Below are 22,646 nucleotides of genomic sequence, written 5' to 3' on the forward strand. Positions count from 1 at the left end.
GCATTTTGTATCTTTCAGATAGAAGTATTAATGCAGAATTCTAGAGAGCAAGTGAATTATGCAAAACCGAAAGTTCTTTCCCTAGAGCTAACATTCCACTGTTGAGGTGGAAAAAAAAGGGAATTTATGAAAGTGTATAGCTGTGAGTAGCACGAATGCCATCCATCCGACAAGAGGCAGGGAAGATTATCGGACAATAACTATCCTCAAAACCTGAGGAGTTAAGGGGCAGAATTTCTCTGGCCGATACTTTCCCCTTTTTTTTTTTTTTTTTATTTTTTTTTATTTAAGACACAGTAACTCTGATCTATATTTTGGAAACATTTATGGACAATTTCAGAAATAAGGTTTATTAGAAGTTTTTAGGAAATATTCTTATTTGGCCTATATCACTATGAAAAGCTCCCATTGGGTCTCTTCATTTTTCAGGAAAACATTCATTGTTTATGTAAAATAGCTGATTGTTGTCTGTTCACTTAATGTGTTCTCTGATTTGGAAAGTTAATACCTAAATAGTTAGATTGTAAGAAAAACATGCTAGAAATGATAGTATGATGAACACTTGTTATAATGGCCATTCTATTACAATGACCAGTATGAAAGGCCTACAATTGATGAGAATTTATTTTAGGTCAATTTTTGCAATAACTATCTTTTTTTATAATGTATCTATGTTTTTTTTTTATAATGTATCTTTCCTTCTGTGCAATGCAAGAAGTCCAAATATATTCACATCAATAACTTAATGAATCATAATGAATAAGATTTCATTACAAGCTTAAAAAATTATGAGGCAAAAGAACATAGATATTTTTTTCTAAAATTATATACACAAAAGCTAGTACTGAAATTAGTGTATGTCAAATGAGGTATAACCTATTCAAGTCTGACAACTGAAAAAAAAAAAAAAAAAAAAAAAAAAAAAGTGGAAAACTGCAAAAGTAGGAAACATGAATGGAAAAAAAGGAAAAAGAGAGATTTTAATCTTTTTAAAAATTTTCTTCAGGACTGAACTATTATCGTGTGATATACGTAAATAAATTAATTGTACAACCAAGTTTTAAAAGAAGAACAGGTATGAAGTCTACAGTGCCCAGAAGCAGCAGTAATTTTTACCTCAGCCAACTCACTTTTTTTTTTTTTTTTTTTTCATATTTACAAGAAAATTTTACCTGCGGCTGCAATATAAAATAGTTTCTTAAAACTGAGATTTCTGGGAACTCTAATGAACTTCAGGGGCCCTGACTTCCTGTACCTTCATTTTTTATACCTTTGCCAAGTGCTCACATCAAGAAATTTGGAACTTGTTGTCCCACTAAATATGAGCAACACACTAGTCTCCATTGTAACTAACGACCTGAAAATTCTGCTCTACAGAGGAATCAAAACAAAAGCAAAGGAGGAATCAAACAAAGCCTTTTCGTTTTGTATTCTATTAAAGCTTGAGTGGATACAGCATTGAACTCAGCTGTTTTATCTGTTTCCATGGGTCCCAATTTGCCTCTCCCATGCTCCTTAAAAACTTAAAAGATAGATTCTATTACATATATCTGTCTTCTCTTAAGTTTAAACATATAAATGTAGTTCAGCAGGACACTCATGCCTAAGCCATGAAGACTTTGGGCCCCTAGGCAAGGGCATTCCTTGCATACTCTTATTTATGTCTTGCGCAAAAGTAAACATAAAAAAAAAAAAATTTCTTTTTAAATCTGTAAGCTTTCCGATTTTACATTACACCCAAAGAAGAGTTTTTTCAATGCTTTGTGTTAATTTTATTTATTAAATATCATGTTCTTCGTACTTAAACCATAAAATTCAAATTAACAGCAATATCACAAAATAATTTTAAAATGAGCATATCTTTAGAATTTCTGATACACAGTTTCGCGCACTTGAGATAAAAATGATTTTTTCCCATACAGTGGTGTCATTTGAGATAAAAATGATTTTTTCCCATACAGTGGTGTCATTGCTTGCTTTGAAATCATTGAGTTTGCTAATAAAATATTTGTTAAATTGTTACAAAATATGAAATGGATAATAAAACAAATTCCAAATTAGGGCTTCCAGATGCCCATATTCGGTGGAGGATTATGATATTCAAAATTTAATGACTCTAGGTACTGTTGTTTTATGTGTGAGAAACATATATACATTTATACAGATTCTTCATTATTTAATTTCTTTAAATATAACACAGGGTGATAATATTTGGTGGCAACAATACGAAAAGTGAAACGGACATTTAAAGTTTTTGACGCAAAATACCAAAACAAATTTAATAGACCTTTTGGGCTAATAATAAATAAAGTTATTTAAAAGTAATTAAATGTAAAACTTTATAAAATTACAAACATACCTTTAATTTCAGTTTTAGCTCTTCTAATTTTGAGATGTTCACAGTGTCAACAGATGTTACACTTTTCACACTTGTTTCTGTCGCATCTAGCCATTTTAAAATACCTTCTAATTTAATGGTAACGCCTTCCCAAAGAGCAACTATGACTTGTAATTGTTCAATCCATTGCTGTATTGTTTCAGCAATATTTTCCCATTGGTCTTGTATTTCTATGAATTCAGTCTGGATGGCAGCATCAGTTAATGTATCACTTGTTTGTGTACTAACATCAGACAAATAACTTATTTTACTGTGACAATGATCACAGAATTTCTAGAGAAGGAAAAAAAGCTTGTTGAAATCATGTAAAGAGTGCAGAAGAAAAACTCATAAACAATTTCAAAACAAAATTATTTCCTATTTGAAAATACATAATGACAATAGAAAATGTGATAAATAAAGCAAAAATTAACATTACAAAGTATCACATATGGCTCATAAGGAAATATTAGTCATTTACATATACACTAAATTTAAATCACAGTTAAAACTTGTTCATTATGAAAAACTTTCTTTCATTATGATTAGTTAATATATTTCTCATACATTTTGTAATTCACCTGATGAATATAAAATGTGCCGATGTGATTTACTCAGTTATAAATTTTACCATTTTATAGAATCTTATAAAATCACACAAAACTACCAATTTAACATAAATTTAGACATAAACACAACAGTACTTCAGTTTTCTTTGCAATTTACAGATTATTAAAAAAAATCGCTTCTTCATATCAGATAGAAACATATTACTATAAAAAGCATTTTTAAATATACTACAGTTTCCACACATCTTAGCTGAACATGTTTACTCACAAATATAAGATACTCACTACAACATCAGCTTTCTTTTCCTTTGCTTCCTTTAAAGTAGTAGGTGTGGGGATACCAGCTTCCACTCTCAACTCTGCAGTTCTCAGTTCATCTCGTTCTGCTCTAAGTATATCCTTCAAGCTACTTAATGCTTCGAGATTCTTAGATATTATATTTCTCTGGGTGATGATAGTTTCTTCTAAAGTTTGAAGTCTATCCTTCAAATTCGTCAACTGGCCAATTATTTTCTTCACATTGGCACTCTCTGGTTGATCCTGAGCCAACTCCTTGCTTTCAGTTTCCAGGTTCAGTAACACTTGCTTCTGCTCGCATATCTCTGCATGGAGTTCCTGTAGATAGACAAATAAAAATGAAAAAAGAATAGCTGACACTAGTCCTTTGTAGGAGGCTGAACTGTGGCAAAATGCCAAAACAGTAAAATGTGATATGGATGCCAAAGATTCAGAACAAGTAAAGCTTAACTAGAGGCAGATACACAGGAGAAAAATTAATAAATGTTTTGGATTATTATTACACATTTAATATTTATTTTATCTTCCTAGAAATCCTTTAAATTTATTTTATTACTTTCTTCATATTTACATTTATTCTACCATTTATTTATATTTTTGACATTATCTTTTTTATTGCAACAATAATGTATAATAATAACGAATTTTAACTGCATGCTTTTAACTTCCTAAAATTTCATTTATTTTATCAAAAATTTCTATTAGAATAAATTATTATATTCTGAATAAACATGATAAAATATACAAATCAATTGCAATGATTTCACATATATTTTGATTAATCTTTGTAACTACTAATTCAACATAATTATAAAATGTGAAAACATTATAATTTTAAATTTCACAAGTAAAATACAATCTGACTTACATCTAGTTTCCTTAATCTGTCTTCAGGAGGAGATGTTTCAGAAAGAATTTCCTTCAATCTATCAATTATGTCATCTGTATGCGAGACAAAACTTTCCAATTTAAAGTTGAATTTTGTCCATTTTTCAGTGGTATGTTCCAAATATTCTACATTCTCTTTTAATGTGGAAAGTACCATCAGTACTCTGTTTTCAATCTCAATGACTTCCTTCTCCAAAAGAGGTCTTTGTTTTTCACTAAGTTGAGGTGCTAATGAGCTGCTCACATTCTTGAATTTTTCAAGATGGTCTTCTGTAGTTTCATGTAGTTTTCTACATTGTTTCTAGAGAAAAATATATTTAGAGACATGAAATCACTTTATCAGCTTTGTGAACTACTTATTGACAATTTCTTCATGTAAAATATCTCCAAAATGCTTAAAGATAGCAGCAAAAGTTTTATTTAACTGTTTGAAAACAGTTCAAATATTTTAATATCAAATTTGATATCATTAAAATTATATTAATTTTAATATCAAATTTAATCCTTAAAGAAGAAAAAAAATTAAAATGCTTTTAAATGAAATAGCATAAAATTCTGGCAAATATATATTACATATTTACTCACAGAAATTGGTTGGACATCAACAGCTTGGCGTAATTTCTTTAATTCTTCATCAGCTTGTTTCAAAAGACGAAATATTTCATCTTTCTGCCTGTCATAATCATCCCAGAGTGAAGATGCATTCTAAATGAAAGTCAAAAATTCCATGAACGTATACATATATATATATGGAAATATTAAAAAAAAGTAAGTCATGTAGAAAAAAATTACCTTTAAAACATTAAGTTTCTTAACAGCTTTTTCATAAACTTCCTCCCAGTTCTGTTCTAATTGATGCACTTCTTCTTCTATAAACCTGGGTGACAATTTTTGTTTGCCTAAATCTTTTCCTTTTTGAACACTGGATTTGACATTTTCTAAATGCGTTTCAAGTTGTTTAACAACAGCCTAAGGAAAATGTAAAATATTAACCAAGTTAACTAAAATTCTTCAAGACACTAACTAGAAGACAATAAAAATTTCTTAATAATTTTTCTTTTATTTAAAATATTGCATTGATTTCTAAATTCAAATCTAATAGTTAATGAATTGAAAATTCAAAGATAAAGGATAAAATGAGATTTAAATTAAAATACAAGGGTAACTCAAAGTTGAATAAGACTTTTTTTTTAACACATGAAATGAAAACACCAAAACAATGATAATTTATAAAATAAAATATTTATGATATAAATAATAATAATTTATAATATAAAATCTTCTTACGAATCTATAGACCACTGCTAACCACCACGGCAACTGCATGACTTCTTTGTTATAAAAATAATTGGTTTGCTATCATAGCATTGGTGTACATGATTTGGAAATCCAGCAGTACTGAATTTTTTTCCTCTAGGTGCTAAATTGGGAACTTCTTCCTGCAGCACTCTGTGTTTTAAAACTTCTCAGCACATTTCAGTCTAAACAGTGACTATCAAATTAGCAGCAAGGAAGTAGGTACTGTTACGAAGAAAGATGATACTTCTAAACAACATTCCAGGAATTTTCTTTTGAGTGGCATTTTATACAGCACTTTTAATCACATTCTTATGGAAAAGTAAGATTTTTTATATCCAAGAAAACAGTTTTCATGACAAGATGACCAAGAAATAACACATAATGCCATTGGTCAATGGTGCTATTTTCCTTTGGCAGCAGTGACAATTTCATGATTACCACCATTCAATATTTCTGCTCGTGGGTTTGAGGATAAAATGGTGCAAACATTTTCACTTACTCATAATGATTGCAAAATTCCATCATCTTGTTACATTAAATTGCATGAGGAATGAATGGCTCACATACAATCATGTCAATCACCTTGTGATCAAATGTCAACTGTCAGTGAACTCCCTTGGCACACATTTTATGAAACTGTTTTTTAATAAATATTTCAACACAGCCAATTCTGATACTATTCACTTTGGCCACAATAACAAAGTATTGTTTGACAGTTTTTCAGAATTTTTCCACGCAACTTGTTTTGTTGACATGATTGCAGTCAGATGAATATAATCATATGAATCGCTAGCCACCATCTTAAATCCTTCAATAACTTATTTATAGTATCTGCATAGTTTTGCTCTTGAAATAATCTGTTCTTCCTGCAGTGCTAGCAACCTGCACAACTTCTTATCTGGTTTAACACTTCTGTTCAGAAGAAATTTAACACTAACTTTTTTTCTATAGCTATCAAGACCATGCTTACAGCCATTACTCATGAAATTACTGCACATATTACAAACATACTGTCTACCTTAGATCCACCTTAGATGGCATAACTTCCTTACCACATTTCATTTTTACTGTATTAACACAACAAATTTTTACACAGAAAAGTAACTAGTCAACCTAGAACCATCATTGTAAATGAAAAATGTCAACAGTTTTATGCATTATACACTTTTCCTTAAAAGTTCATTACATTATCCGTGTATCTTCAGTATCATAGAATTAAACACCAAAACAGTATTCTTGCTTTCATAAAAAATAAAAGTTTTTTTTCATATCTTACCTATTCAGTTCAAAAGCAAACTAAATATTATACTTTTAATTACTGTTATATGTAATAAATCATTAAAATTTTCTCTTCATTCAACAAAATTATTATAATTTAATGTTAGCTATTTAAAATTAAACATACTTTTTTTATTTTAAGAAACAGTTATATAATAAAAGTGCTACATTAAACTTGTTAAAATATTAATTCAAAATTAAACTTGATGTAGCCAAATTTTGTACCTGATGTTTATTATTTAAAAACAATTACAATACCTCTTGCTGTTGAATTAATTTAGCAAGCTTTTGAGGATCATCACAGGTGATCTCCTCTACAGCATCTGTAAGAGCCTGGACTTCCTTAAGCCAGCGATTGACTTCTATGACTTCTTCTCGATAAATAAAACATTTGGTAATAGTTTCTGTTACCACTATAGTAGTTTCAATTTCAGGCAAAAGAAATTTATAACGTGACAGAAGGGAATCTAGTTTCTTTTGCTCAGCCACACCATCTTCCTTAGAAATGTGGGATAATAAGCTATCTAGTTTACGAACAAGCCACTTGACATCTTCTCGTCTGCTATCAACATTTTTGCTCAGATCCTTAATGAAAAAAAAGTACATTACTATGCCGTGAATTACAGAAGTTTATTACACTTTAACAGCATATAATTAAAAATATTAATTTTTGATAAAAAGAACCACTTTGAAACAAAAATTATACATAAGCAGAAGTTTTGGAATAACTGACTCATCTTTCTTTCTTCGCAATACATTTTATAATACTACATTTCATGCTTCAAATATCATTTTTCCAATTAATATAAATTCAAAATTTCCCTATTGATAAAAAGGAATTGCACAGCATACGTAAATTTAGATAGATATTAATACATAACAGAATAAAAAATAAGATTAAAAAAGCAATCCGTTTTTGAAAAATTCAAGATATATGGAGAAAGTTTTTTCTAATATGGTCAAAAATTATAAAATTTTATATTTTTTAAAATTTATACCAATTTTTTTCATAATTTATTTTCTTAAAATATGATATTTTATAAAAAGTTACTAGCAATACCAAATTTTAGACTTGAAAAAATTAGAAGAGATATTGAATAGACAGAGATAAAAATTCCATAATTATAATATTAAGCTCCATACATTATAAGCTACATAGCTAATATAATGAATCCTCACTAAAACAACCACCTCTGGATCCAAAACATTTTGTTGTGTAGAAATTTTCACATCAGAGTGTTGATGTTTAGTACTAGTATTTTCGAAAATAAAGGTCACATTCTTGGAAAAATGATCAATATAGATTCTATATAAACATTCTATAATATAGAATGTTTATATAGAATCTATATTGATTCTATAATATAGAATGTTTATTTTGGTCCATTTGCATCAGTTGTTGAACGTTTATCATTATAGATTATCATTACTTAAAAAAATATGAGTTTTCCCAAAAACAATTAATAGATACATTTCTTTCTTCAAATTTTGATAGGAATATTTTATTAGATTTTTTTCAATACTTACAAGAAACAGATATACTATAAGTTTAATATATATAGCACTTTAAAATTTATATTAGATACCACAGAGCATGTATTTAAAGTCATTTTATAAAGTAAAACAGAAATCAGACATGTTAATTAAATAAAAACTAGAAGCAATGCAAGTCTAAATTTGAATTTTGGAGACATCTCATAATACAAAATGAATTAGAAAAGATTATTAGTCTTAATTTTTAGAAGTTTTAGAAAAAAAAGGAGGGGTATTGGGGAAAAAAAATTTAGCCTGAACATGACAAATCAGTTAATGAAAAACTTACTTTGAAGTGTCCGAATAAATAAGGAGGAAAAATTTTTTTTTCAGAAAAAAATATAAAAATCCCGGCAGTATATAACTACAGTAATTCAGCAGTAGCAGATGTAGAAAGTTCTGCAAGTTTCCTTTAAGACTTGCAGTAGTATTGCAGTTTAAATTGATTTAGAATGACTGACATTTAGAATTAACTGTTTAAAAAAATTGAAACAATTTGGGAGTTGTCAGTAGCCAAGCATTTCATTCAATATATTCATATATTTGGTTTGCTACCTAATTTATTTAGTTTCTCCCTATGGTTAAGTATAATATGGATATTTGTTAGTAATTTTGTCCAAACTAACCATTTATAACATATTTCCAGAAGAATCTCTAAACTGACATTAATATTAGGGTGAAGTTATCGGGAATTAGTGAATTCCCATGTACTTGCTCTTGTAAGTCATGAGCACATTCAGCCAGCATTTGGAAGATCTATGTTTCAAATTACAGTGAAGGCACAGTGCTTCCCCCTTCATGTTTCTTACATTAAAAAACCTCATAGTCTCTGTAAAGTTATTTAGTGCACTAGTTCTCCTGTAACTAAACATTATCATTTAAAAAATACTTGCTACTTTTCGTTTATTAATAGAATAACAAAATTTCTTAAATTCATGAATTTTTTTTTTTTTTTTTTTTTTTTTTTTTTTTATAGTTCTACTTATTTTACTAAATGAATACAGTCACAATCTCATAAACCCTAATTGTTCTTCGCCACACTTTATATATCTTTTCAAGAGGTGGCACAATATGTCGTTTTAAAGTAACTAAAACATTGCACATGCAAGGTACTATACAAAATATTGATGATAAAAAAGCTATAATATTTATCACTCAGTATATTACAATTTTTTTAAATTTGAAACTGACAACAATCTAGGAATAAATTTATTTACACCAAAAAAATGTACCCAGCAAATTCATAAAAATTTTAAACATTGCTCCAAAAATACAGATTCAGCATCAAGAATATTGATAATTATAATATCCATGTTAATACGAAATAAATAAAATTTTGTATTTCAGTAGTAAGTCTCTTGAGAAAAAAAAGTATGATTTATAAAAATATATATTTACCTGTCATAGAAATAATAGCAAAATCATACTTTTATAGTATTATATAATAACTCAATAAAATTGATATTTTTATGCTCCAATAATATAGTTTAGCAAATATCATTATATTTTTGCCAGCATAAAAGAAATGCACAGCTTACCAGGAATTTAGTTTTAACAGTTTCAAATTCAGTTGAAGAAGAAATTTCATGTGTAACATTTTTAATGCTTTTCTCAATTTCATCCATCCATTGTAGAAGTTCATTAAATCTAAAGGGAGGAAATTCAGGAAACTCTAAATAAACTTAACAGCAAAAAAATAAAGCAGAACTAAAATTTTAACACTTCCAGTTTTAATAATGGTTTTAAGGTCATTAGTATAAAACAGCATTGATTATAGTATAATAATATGAATGAATTTATTTATGGTTATAAATAGTATCATAACCCACAAACACAAACTGAAAAATGGAAAATGAAAAGCATCCACTAAAAAATCATGTTGTGAAACATGAAATAATATGTGACAACAAATTTTCAGAATAAAGGTACTATCCTGGAAACAAATACAGGCTTTTGATATACTACGTCTGGCATTGTTATCCCCCATAACTCATACACCCAATAAGATGGTTAAATTTGAGGAAATAAATTCCACTTTTTCATGTGCATGGTCTTCAAGGCACTGAGATCATTAGAAAGAGAATTTTTCAACGTAGCCGTTTTTTTTTTTTTTTTTTTTTTTTTTTTTTTTTAAATTTTGCAAGTCCTTTATGGATTTCAAATTAGAAGATTTTTCAAAAGAATTTTTTTTTTCATTCAGTGCTTTCAAATTCCAGAAATTTATCAACCAGTTTTATTTCATGCAGATGTGAACCATAATCCTTAAAAAGAATATCAGACCGAATAGAGCTTCTATGAAGGCCTCATATAGAGCTGTCATACTTCAATTTGACATCTGCATATACAAAAATTTTGACATGAGCAGACACAAAAGCTCTGTTGAATACATGTAAAGAGAAAAAGTATATTCATTGATAACTATCATTCATTCTCATACCATTATATTTGCATGGCTATAATTTCTTAATTATATATCCTTTAATCCTAATGACTCCTTCCAAATGGAAAGCTGGAAAGCATTTAGAGCCAGATGTTAAACTAAACCTCTACTTGTCACTGAAGAGAACATTTGCCCATTATTGTAGATTCTAACTGTGATGTTATCTACACTAATTAAGATAAAGCTCTCTGTTTTTGTTGCAAAAGCAGTGAAATATAAACCACTGGCTTTTCATAAAGACTTTTCATTAAGTTTTCCATATATAGTTTGTCATGATAGAAAATTCTGTCGGTAGCAGCAAGCTCTAAATACAGTTGCATAGCAAAATGTTTCTGTAGAACTGAGCAGTTATAGAGAGAAAAATGAAACAATATACAAATTATTTTCTTTTCCAGTTTTTATACTAGGCTTCTAGCAACCATTTCTTTGTCTTTAAATTTAGTCTTTAAATTTGTTCCCAGATGGCATAAATTTTCTGTTTTGCAACATTTTCTGTTTTGCAACAAGTTTACACTGTTATTTCCAAAAATGTCTGCTCTGGTTCTGAATAACCAACAGCTCTCTATCTTAAAGTTTCTTCCACATGATATTCTTGCACCATAAAAAACTTTGTACTTTTCTGTTATCGGGATGGATGCAGAAAAGCATATATGTATGTATGTATGTGTGTATATGCGTATGCATACATACACACATGCATTTCTATGTACATACACACATGTATAGAAGCATACATACATACATTTCTGAATCCAATAACAGAAAAGTATCAAACACTTTAGTGATTTAATAAACATAAATACAGTATAAAGTCTGAGACACCGACTCGTCGGGAGATTCGGGATTTTTTCGGATATTAGATTATTTGTTTAAATTTAGTAAGATGGCATGTAGAAATTATAAAATTAAAAATATGAAATCGTGATTTATGAAATAATGAAGCATTTATTATCTAATGGGTATCAAAATTTACAAATAAAAATAGGATTAATATTTGTTTGTTTATTTTATTAAACATGTTTTTCAATGTAAGTTGTTTAAGTTGCTTTTTTTTTTTTTCGTGCTAACACTTTCTCTTTAATTCTGTTGACCGATATAATTTCTTGTTCAGCTACAATGTTAAGTCCTGTAATTGCTGTGTCAAGAATTCTGACTAATTTATCAATTGAAATTTTTTCACTTTCCATACCTCTATATCACTTTCTTCACTATTGGTAACTGTATTTTCTCGATCTAGAATCATACAAAAGAATTTCGCCGTTCGTTAATTGATTGATGTTGGGGCATTGCCATCGCAATGAAAAACTTCTGATATATCATCTTCATTTCTTACTGCTTCTCTGTGTTTCTTTAAAAAATCCATTAATTGTAAAATTTCACCTTCATTTTGTGATATCCGAAAACCTACAAATTCCCTGCTGTAATGTTCATCATCCTCACCATGAAATATGGAATTTGGTCATAAATTATACCAAGCATATTTTAAAGTATCTGAAGATCCATCCTCCCATGATTTTGCGATGCTTCACACAGCAAATTTTATGCTAAAATATTTCAAAGAGACTTCAATAATATTGCCATTGTTCAAGAAATTTACATGGATTTAAAAAATGCTACTTATATTATATAATATTTGCATTTCAGCATGCGCACTATTCTGATATTCATAGGCTGAATGATGGACGTATAATTTGGAGGAAAGAATAATATGGATATATTATCTTTCATTAAAACTTCAAATGATGTATGAGCCAAACAATTGTTTATAATCAGGGCAATTTTTGTGTCATCAGGTAAACCAACCAATTCAAATGTTGCGAGCCTTAGATATGAAATGATTTTCAAACCAATCAATCATTAACGCTTGTGTGATCCATGTTCTTTTATTTGCATTATATATATAACGGGGAAAATCTCTTAACTCCTTTAACTGCTCGAGGTCGTGTATTTGTTCCAATTACGAAAAGTTTATACTTGTGCGTTTCTGTAGTATTTGCGCATGGTAAAATTCTTAGTCTCACTTTGAAATCTTTGACACTAGGTTGGAGCCTTTTTTGTAGAGGTTGCCAACGTATTCACAGTACATATTGGCAGAAAAGACCAGTTTCATCTGTGTTGTAAATTTGTTCTGGATATAACTATACTATTGAAGAATTCAAACGAATTCATCTGCAAATACAGCAGCAGCTTCAGTATCAGCTGAAGCTTTTCACCTGAAATTTTTAATTAACAATGGCGATTTTTAAATTTGGTTAACCAACCTGTCAAATATGTGCACTAAGTTTTTAAGTTAATTTCTTCATGAAATATTTTGGCTTGAGCCATTAGAATTAGACCCATCAATGGCACACCAACGCTACCTGACTTATTCAATCATCACTTTCTCATGATCATCACTTTTAGCATAACGAATAATTTGTCTGTTACACAATGTGAGTGGGGTATCAGAATTCTCAAAAAATTCCTTTCTCTTTTTTCTTAAATCATCATACTCCTAGCATAATTTTGAAGACGGGTATAATTTTATCCATTTATTTGCAACAATTCCACTTTCTAATGGATATCGAAACATGCTTTCACATTGTAGCTGCAAAATTAGAAATTCTTTTCAACATAATTGAATGTACAAACTTTTGCACATGCTTAATAGGCTTATCAGAATCTTGACTGAATAAATTCCCCACATATATTTAAGGCTTATCAAGGGCAGGTGTTGGATATCTTACCACCTCATGCAGTCTCTGCGGATCCTAAATTTTGCTACCAAAGTACCTCCCTAAGCTATAAATTTTTTCCGCTCATAAACTTTGGGTCCCATTGCTTTCCCTTAATTCTAAAAATTTTGTCATCTCTTAATTTTGTTGCTCGGTTCTTCTTTAAATTCCAAAATTTTTGTCTTCATTAAATTCTGCCACCCCGTGCGGCCATATGAGCTTTGTTGCCGGTTTCAAGTTTAATTTTAATAACAAATTAGTTATTCTTAATTCAAATAGCACTAAATGTAATCTTTTGGCCTATTAGTATAATTAATAAAATCCTTTTTTAGCAAATGGAAAGAAATTTTTTTAAGCTTTTCTTAGTCAACACTTCTTAGCGCATTTAACTTAAATCTGTAATCACTGCCAACCATAATGTCAACATAAAAGGTTACCACACTCTTTGTCATTCAATTAATAATTAAAAAATGTTTAGGCATTGCTACATGAGTCATTACTCAAGTTATTATATGTTGATATACATACGGTGATGAAAGTAAAATATAATAAATAATAATTTGTCAGTATGGCATCAGGGATTATTAGCAAGGGTAAAATCAACCTACTGTTTACTACTAGGTACTTTATTTACTGCCAAAATGAAATTAAGAATCGGGACCCTCCACATGTTTTATTATGAGAGGGGAGAAATTAAATGCGTATGTGTAAAGCCTACTCCCCCCCCAAAAAAAAGTTGTTGGTGGCTTTAAGGTTTGGATATAAGATCATTCCAGATATTGGACGTCTGGATCTTGGACTTTGTACTGTAACTGAAATATAAATACTAAATTGCACAAATTTATGGGAAAATGTGTGTTATGCAAAATGACTGCTATGCCTTTGGATGACTTTATTATACTAGTGGTATTTGAGATTCAGGCTAATCAAAGTGGATGATAACTTATAGTTTGACTTTTTTTCATGGCATGAAAACATAAATTAAACTGACTGTTAAACTCAAGAAATAGCAATATTTTAACATATTTAATATTTATATGGCAAGTGTATATGGAGAACACTGCACGTTACTCCGAAGTGATGCAAGTATTTTACAGATGGCTGATTACTAGCTGCAAACAATCAGCGATGGATGAACAAACCATCACTGGTTTGCCATAGGTCAAAAGACTGGCATCAAATTTTGCTATAGATGCTGCAATTACAAAAATGAATGCACTTGTTTAGAAATACCATTATGTTATAATAATAAAAAAAATCACTAAGAATGTCTGCTTGAGTACTGGAATTGTTCATATGATTGCTACGAATTAAATGAATTTCTGTAAAGTTTGTACCCAATAAGTGCTTCACAACTTGATTGAAAACCAAGAGGCATGATGTCATTTAAGATAGAGACAAAGTATTAGTTTCTCCAATGAAAACATTCAGGTTCCCTTTTCCCAAAAATATAAGCTAGTTATACTGGTATGAAGAAAATGATGCATTTTTCAATGATTGGGAAAGACTATTCTTTGTTAACATCATAGAACATGAAGCTGCAATGACTGCAAGAAGAGACTGTTGGACAAGTGATCAAATTTAAAAAATCTGGAAAGTTTTCCAGTAGTGTTCTTCTCCTCCACGATAACTTTTTACTTCACATTGTATATGCAATCAAAAACTTTTCTCAGGAAATAAAACTAAAAAGTCCTCACTTCCTTTAATATTCAAACTTTCATCCTATGATTTTGCAGTCTTAGGTAAGCTAACAGTCTTAGGCTAACAAAAGCTTTGCAAGAACAATGATTCCAAGAACAACCTAAGAATTTTTATGAAAATATTATTTTACATTTGGTGTCCCACTGGAAATGTCTAAATAATAACCATAAATATTTTATGCAATATTAAATTTTTATAATTATAGAACCTTTGGCTAATTTTTTATTAAATGCACTTTACATATTTATTAAGCAATATAAAATAAGATACTTTACCGTTGACAATATTCAGTCCAGTCAGCTTCACGTTTTTTGAGTTGAGAAACAAGATTTTGAATCTGCAGATTCATTTCATTCCATTCTTTCTCACGCTTCAAGTAAGTTTCTCTCAAAGTGTTATCAGAAGTTTGACAGGCTACATATTCTTCTGACAGAACTTTTAAGCTACTAAGGCAGTCTTTGACAGATGCTAATCGATATGTGGAAAAGAATTCCTAACAAAATAATAACAGTATTTAATTACATATAGAGGAAGAATGTAATAAGTAATTTTTTATGTATTTCTAAAAATACTTTAAAAAGCATCCAACATCAATTTATTTCCGAATTTAAACGAAAAATTCTTTCCTAAAGTTACTTTTCTAGCAGTATAAAAATATTCATTAAAAATATCAATAATAAATAAGATTATATATGCTCCAAACGTACACTGTGTTTCCGCAAAACATGTTCTCCAGGTTCTCCACTGTCAATCATTTGCTGCTCATTATTCAGCTGAGATTTCATTTCATGTAACTGATTTTTGAAATCCTGCTCTTTGATTTGGAATTCTTGACGTAGCAAATGATGAGGAATTTTCTGAATCATAGCCTGTAAAATAATGAAACATCAGCTTGTTCTTGATATAAAAAATATTAAAGTCAAATTATTTGACAACACTTGTCAAAATTTGGAACCATATTCTTAAATGCCTTAATCCATGTTCTACCAATTCTCTCCCTCAAAGGTCAAGAGAGGCAAATTTGCTCAGAAAAGTGAATGGTAAAACTTTTCTTAAAGTTCTCATGGTACAGAGTACTCACTTATTAGGCAAATTATTAATGTTTGTTAAGCAATACTTAAGCCTTTTTGCCACTAGTTCTAGTGAATTTTGAAGATAAATAATGTAATCTTTTTTTAAGAAAACTATTTTCTGTGAGCTCTATTTCTGATTCAGTTGCCTAAAATAAATAAAATGGGTATTTAATGCCATTGATTCCAGTGCTTAAACAAACACTTTTATTAACTTCATTTCATTCATTTCTTTCCCTACTTTTTATCTACAAACATTGCTAAATCTTGTCATTATTTATTTAAGAGAAATGAATCAGTTTGTATGAGTATGATAAATTGCTATTGAAGAAGAAAGACAACATTGTTTGCTTCTTAAAAGACATTAAGTTCTTTTCAATTGAAATTAATGACAATTAATACTAAATGACAGTTAGAGAATAAATAACTAACCAGATACTCAGATACTCAGATGTGTGTGTGTGTGTGTGTATAGAGTCTGTAGAGATAGCAGAGTAAAGAAAAGTTAAAAACTGCTTACACATTCAGAAAAGCATATAGATATAAAGTATAATCAAAACTTTCTTTAATGTGATTGGAAGAAAGATATATGCATTTATTATATAAGATGGTGTGATGCCGATTGAGGCTGTAAAAGCAGTTCACTCCAAATGAGACCCCTTCAAACCGAAATTTCATTAGTCACATTAACATGTTTGTTGATAATTGGATGAACCAGCCCAGTGTCAAAAATCTCCATGTTTTTACCTCTCCCACAGAAGTTAGCTCTATTATAGCTAAACTTCATAATAGAAAAGCACATGGGAAGGACAAAATCTCTAATACAATGATTAAATATTTGCCTGGTAATTTCATTAACAAACTCTGTAGCATTTACAACACCTGCCTGTACCTATGCTATTTCCCAGCTGAGTGGAAACAAGCGGTTGTCATCTTAATTCCCAAACCCGGAAAAGATAATACAAGAATGGATGGGTTTCGCCCAATCAGCTTGCTTCCTGCACTGGGAAAGATCATAGAGAGAATTATCTGCAAAAGACTACAGCCAGCCCTAAACGCGCTTCCAAACCAGCAGTTTGGATTCCGTAAAGGATTGTCTACCACAATGCAGCTTGTCAGAATCGTTGAGTTTTTAAGTCCAGCTATTCATAAGCACCAGACAACTGCTTTCCTTATGCTGGATGTGGCAAAAGCCTTTGACCGCGTCTGGCATAACGGACTTATCTACAAGCTTGCTTCCCTTGATCTCCCCAGGGAAATGATTTTGATTCTTCACTCCTTTCTAAGTGATCGATCCTTCTGTGTCAGGCAGGGCGATGTTTATTCTGAAAACACATTAATTAAAGCCGGCGTCCCTTAGGGAAGCATCCTTGGGCCTATCCTCTATCTTATATATGTTAAGGACTTCCCTATGATTGAAAATACAAACTGCATCACCGCCTGCTACGCGGACGACACCGCCATTCTATCTAGTTCACTTAATCCACGACATGCCATCATCAGAATACAAAACCACACACATGAGATAGAAGAATGATGTTGCAAATGGAGGATGTCCATTAATACCACAAAATCTAAATTATTACTGGTAGGACGGCATAGAAGAAAAAACACTGATGCAGATCTGACCCTCTTTAATGAAACAGTGCCCAAAGTCAGAGAGGCTACATACTTGGGAGTTTGTTTTAACGGCTCGCTTACATGGGGTCCTCACATTTCCATGACCATCGGGAAAGCCATAGGTGTCTCTAGGAAGCTTCAAAACTTTCTTGACGCCTCTTCACCACTGGATCTTGCTTGCAAGAAGCACATTTACACATCAATATTAAGACTCATCCTTACATATGCCTCCCCTGCATGGTGCTCTGTTCCCCCTTCCGTATTAAATAAATTGCAGGTTTTCCAAAACAACTACTTACGAAAAATCACAGGAGCACCCTGGTTCGTTCACAATGAACAGCTACACAGAGACCTTAAACTCCAAAATCTGGCGTTATTCATCAATAAATTAAATAATAATTTTTTCAAGAAAGATATCATCAACACGGAGGTAAATTATTCTGACAATTTTAAGTACAAGCTCCTAGAAATTGACATCAATTTAAGGCCCTATGCAACCCACATTTATCGGAATCCCCCATAAATACTCCTAACTTCTGCCAGCCAATTTTTGAAGTTTCTAAGTTTGACTTTTTCATTTACACTGGCCTGGGCCACATCTACACAATCTTCCTGCAGTCCCTTATTAAGGTATTCCTGCGAAGCACTGTATGCTATGTCTCCCCTAACCAGGGTTATTTGAGGTGCCTGTAATAGCGGGATATAATTCCTGCTGAAACAGGCATATCAAAAGTATCAAAGTATCAAAGTATTGAGGCTGTAAACTGATTTTTCCTATCTCTAAACTTTCTCGAGCTAATGTAGCTCCCTCTAGTGTGCATCATGATAACCAATTATGCAATTTTCTTATTTCTGCTCACTACTTAGATATTTTTCTGATATGGAGGTACATGGTTTTGAACCATAGGCACTCTGTAACTTATAATCATTGGCATTGGCATAAGGCTGTAAATGATGATGCGTTTTAGATTCATATATTAAAAACATTAGAGTTTTTATATATTAAAAATATCATATATTAAAAACAATTAGTAGTTTTAAGACAAGAAAAGGAAATAGCCAAATTAAAATTAAGAATTAAAAGAGACTATTGCCAAATTAAACTTAGAAAGTTTTTTTAATATTTTATATCTTACATATATTTATACATACACACAAAGAAATGAAATAATATTTAAGAGAAACTAATTAGCAATTTTCAAAAGCTCAAGTACTATAAATTCAACACAAAAATAAAAAGCACACTTAAAATGCAAAATGTAAATAATGCTTTATATTAAATAATTGTCCAAATTATAAAATTTAATTCAAACTATTTATGTTAGCACTGAAAAATTAAATTTCAAAAACAAGAAATGTTTTTAATAAAGTGGTAGGTTAGATAGCCACTTATTTCTCACTACTCTTACCTTCCACTTTTCCTGTAAAACTTTAACAGTTTCTTTTACAGGTCCTTGTTCAGTAGCAGGGAGAGTTGCCAAAACAGCATCACTTGATGCCAGCATATCTCTTATGGCTGAATCACTTAAATTACTAAAAAAGTCCTGAAATAAAACAACTGAAATTAAATATATATTTATAAGTTTTATCGAACATCTTTTTTATGATTCTCTGGGATAATAAACATTTTTAAAAATTACATATTTCTTTACACATTTGAAGATTATACACCTTTGCCTTAACATAAAGGTCTTGCTCCAGTAACTATTGTTTAAGAATTTTAATTCCTAAATCTAAAATTTCTTCCAAAATTCCATTACTTCTTCAGTTTATTTTACAATATTTTCTAAAAAGTAATCTTGATGCATTTCCAAAGACTAAGCCTGAAATATTCATTCACAAATCACTTGAATGTGAATAAATTTTAGGAAATATTTCTCCTTGAGCGTACTGTTATGAATGGAAAGGAAGAAACTGAAATACATTGTAAAAAAATAGCCTTGAAAATTTTTTCACTAAATCCTAAATATGCATTAAATTTATACATATTTACCATTAAGTTAACAAATTATTAGCAGATTTTTCATTAAATTTTGGGACAGGTTATATTTAATTTATACAATCATAAAAATGTTTGAATCCATATTTGGGATTTATGTTTTATTATAATTGAGATTTATGGTACTAGATTTATGAACATTTATGAATGAGTATATAAAAACTAAAAGCTAAAATCCTATAGGCCACAGCAAAGCAGCTTTTTGGCTCATTGGTTATAATTACTAGAATATTAAAATTCCTGTTGTTATGAATTTTTTAATGCGGTTAGAAGTTTCACATTCATCATTCAAACTTTCAAAAAAGTTAAGAATTAGTTTATTTCAGTCACACAAAAAAAATATAGCAGAATTTTGATAATATCTACATCCTGAATCAAGGGTCCAGAGAATTATGAATTGTTAAGTCCTGAATTTTAGAGTTTTGTTTACATTTTCCCCTTCCCAATAAAATTTGGATTGTTGCACATAAGTAAGTATAATAAACAAAATATATTTATACTTAATGAAATCAAGATTTATTGAAAACAAAATTAGAATTATAAAGGAGAATTCTAAAGATTAAAATTTAAAAAAATTATATTAAAATTAAACTAAAATGATTATAAGTATTGTTTATAATGATTTATTGAATGTAATTATATTTTCTAAATATAAATTTCTACATATAAAGAAAATATATAATATTAGTTCAAGCGGGAAATGTAATGGGGAGAAAAAGAGATGATAGGGAATATTTTTATAGCAGTAAAGAACTGTTTTGTGAAAAATATTGAAGCATTTTATATATGAAAAAGTTGTAATTTCTTAGTAAAATTACTCATGAAGTAAATTTTCTGCTCATAAATGACACATATAAATAAATAAATAAATACACTGATTACAAAAAATCCAGCAGTACAAATTCTCTTAAATTTAATACATGCCAATTTTGCCATTACATTCCATGTACATGTAAATGGATTAATACTACTTGAAGCTTACTAAAAATTCCAAAATTGAAAGTTTGGATTTGTTAAAAGAAAATTTGTTTTTAACCACTTCTTACTATGTTTATTTATTTATTTATTTGCTTTAATGCCATAAATCACTTACAAGTGTTTTTTGAAAAAAAAATCGATAATTTTTATCATCAACATAAAGAAGCCATTTTTGTAGTTGCATTTTTATATAATTATAAATTGTCAACAAATTTACCATATTGGATTTTCTAAAAATTTTAAATTTGTTTACATCTAAAAACAAATATGGATTTTTAAAAATAAACTTGAGCATTATAGGCATTCATGGATTAACCGGTCATATATTATCAGGATTCTAGTTCCTGAGAACAAAAATAAACTTTACAAATAAAAGACATACTTTATGTATTTGGAGTTGTTTTTCATCACAAGGTTTTTTATTAAACAAAGTTTCAGCTGATTGGAGCTTTTCTTTCACAGTCTGAATACTGGCAAAATATTGTTGCCATCTATCAGCTGCTTCAGCCATTGCATTTTTCCACTGAGTAGCCAAGGATAAACAGCTCTATAGATGAAATAAGTTAATTATAAATAAACTAAATATATTTAAAAACATTTTTTCTCTCAAGCAAAATGAAACTAATGCCATATCAAAATGAAGTAATATCACAGAGAAAATTAAATTTTGTTATAGGAACAACCATTTTTAGAGAGAAAAAATCAGCATTTAGTTTTAAATTATACAGAAATTGTGATGAAATTCAAAATGAAGCATTAAAAAATAAATCCACTATGCAAAATAAAAAATTTCAGCAGCTATATTTTTTATTCAGTAATAAAATACTGAATTTACAGTATTTTACATACATTTATTATTCAGTAATAAAATTAAGCTCCCTTTCAGAATTGCACATCAAATCTTAGTTGAAAAATATAACTCAGATATCTTTCTCCCTCTGTTTCTCAAAATAATATACAAAAAACTGTCTCTTGAATTTTAATAAATGTCTCCGACCCACGATTTGATAAGAAAATTCAAGTTAAAAAAAAACCCCTCAGTTTCTAACTTATAACAAAAAATAAACTTAACAAATATAAAAATACATAATTAAAATGGTAAATTCATTTCGAGGAATTTATTACTTTTATGATAATACTCTTTCTTCAAATCAAGTTTATAAAAAATAAATTTCAGCCATACGAACCCATTTCATTTTTCCAGACTGCAAGTACATTCTTCAAAAGAATATGAGCAAGTCTGATGTTTTTATGTAGTTTTAAACAGTGAGGTTTCTTCAAATTTTTTAATCATTTAAAAATTAAATATTTTTAAATTCAGAATATAAAGTCTACTATAACCTAAACACAATATAGTAAAACCTTTCATATGCATACTTTAAGAGAACCTATTTTATTGTTCTTTAACCTCATCACTCCCAATGTCAGGAGAATGAATGCCCCCTTCCCTGGTCGCTTGTGACCTTGGAGCTCTAAACATCACTGTGTGCCTGAGCATATGTTATGGCTAATATGTAAAAATAACTCTTATAAAATCTGCTTGTTATTGAAATATTTGAAACAAACATTCCATTTCAGTGTATCAAATATGGTACGGTGGGTCATCAGCAATATTTCTCTTCTGTATCACATTAGATACGGTGACTCACATAGGAAAAATGAAGCGTAACCAATATGAAAGCTGGAAGCAAAAGCGTTATGAAACAACAAAAATAAAGATTTTTAACACAAATTTCTATTGCAGAAACAAATTACGCAAAATTAAAAACAAGAAAAAAAAAGCGATTTTTGTTTGAAACAGATTTTTCTTTTTTCAAGACAAAGAATCTATATTTAATCACTGTTGAAATCAATAGATGTTTATTCAAAATCTATGCCAAATT

At 29.4% G+C, this 22,646-nt stretch overlaps 1 protein-coding gene across 7 annotated transcripts in view; it reads right to left on the bottom strand.

The window, feature by feature from the left end:
* Msp300 (Muscle-specific protein 300 kDa) overlaps window positions 1–22,646 on the bottom strand; it is a 513,656-nt gene that overhangs the window by 311,006 nt on the left and 180,004 nt on the right. For all 7 annotated transcript variants that reach the window (XM_085806588.1, XM_085806589.1, XM_085806592.1 and 4 more), the window contains exons 19-29: window positions 21,146–21,310; window positions 19,196–19,330; window positions 15,804–15,965; window positions 15,372–15,589; window positions 9,780–9,888; window positions 6,967–7,293; window positions 4,924–5,100; window positions 4,717–4,836; window positions 4,112–4,432; window positions 3,232–3,561; window positions 2,360–2,671 (exon numbers count right to left, since the gene is read on the bottom strand). In XM_085806588.1, the coding sequence (XP_085662714.1) occupies window positions 2,360–2,671; window positions 3,232–3,561; window positions 4,112–4,432; window positions 4,717–4,836; window positions 4,924–5,100; window positions 6,967–7,293; window positions 9,780–9,888; window positions 15,372–15,589; window positions 15,804–15,965; window positions 19,196–19,330; window positions 21,146–21,310 (2,376 nt within the window). The remainder of the gene's footprint in view (window positions 1–2,359; window positions 2,672–3,231; window positions 3,562–4,111; window positions 4,433–4,716; window positions 4,837–4,923; window positions 5,101–6,966; window positions 7,294–9,779; window positions 9,889–15,371; window positions 15,590–15,803; window positions 15,966–19,195; window positions 19,331–21,145; window positions 21,311–22,646) is intronic.

This window comes from Stegodyphus dumicola, chromosome 12 (genome assembly GCF_044657685.1).
Source record: "Stegodyphus dumicola isolate Sdum_Otavi_A_Nest chromosome 12, ASM4465768v1".
In the NCBI taxonomy this organism is placed as follows: Eukaryota; Metazoa; Arthropoda; class Arachnida; order Araneae; family Eresidae; genus Stegodyphus; species Stegodyphus dumicola.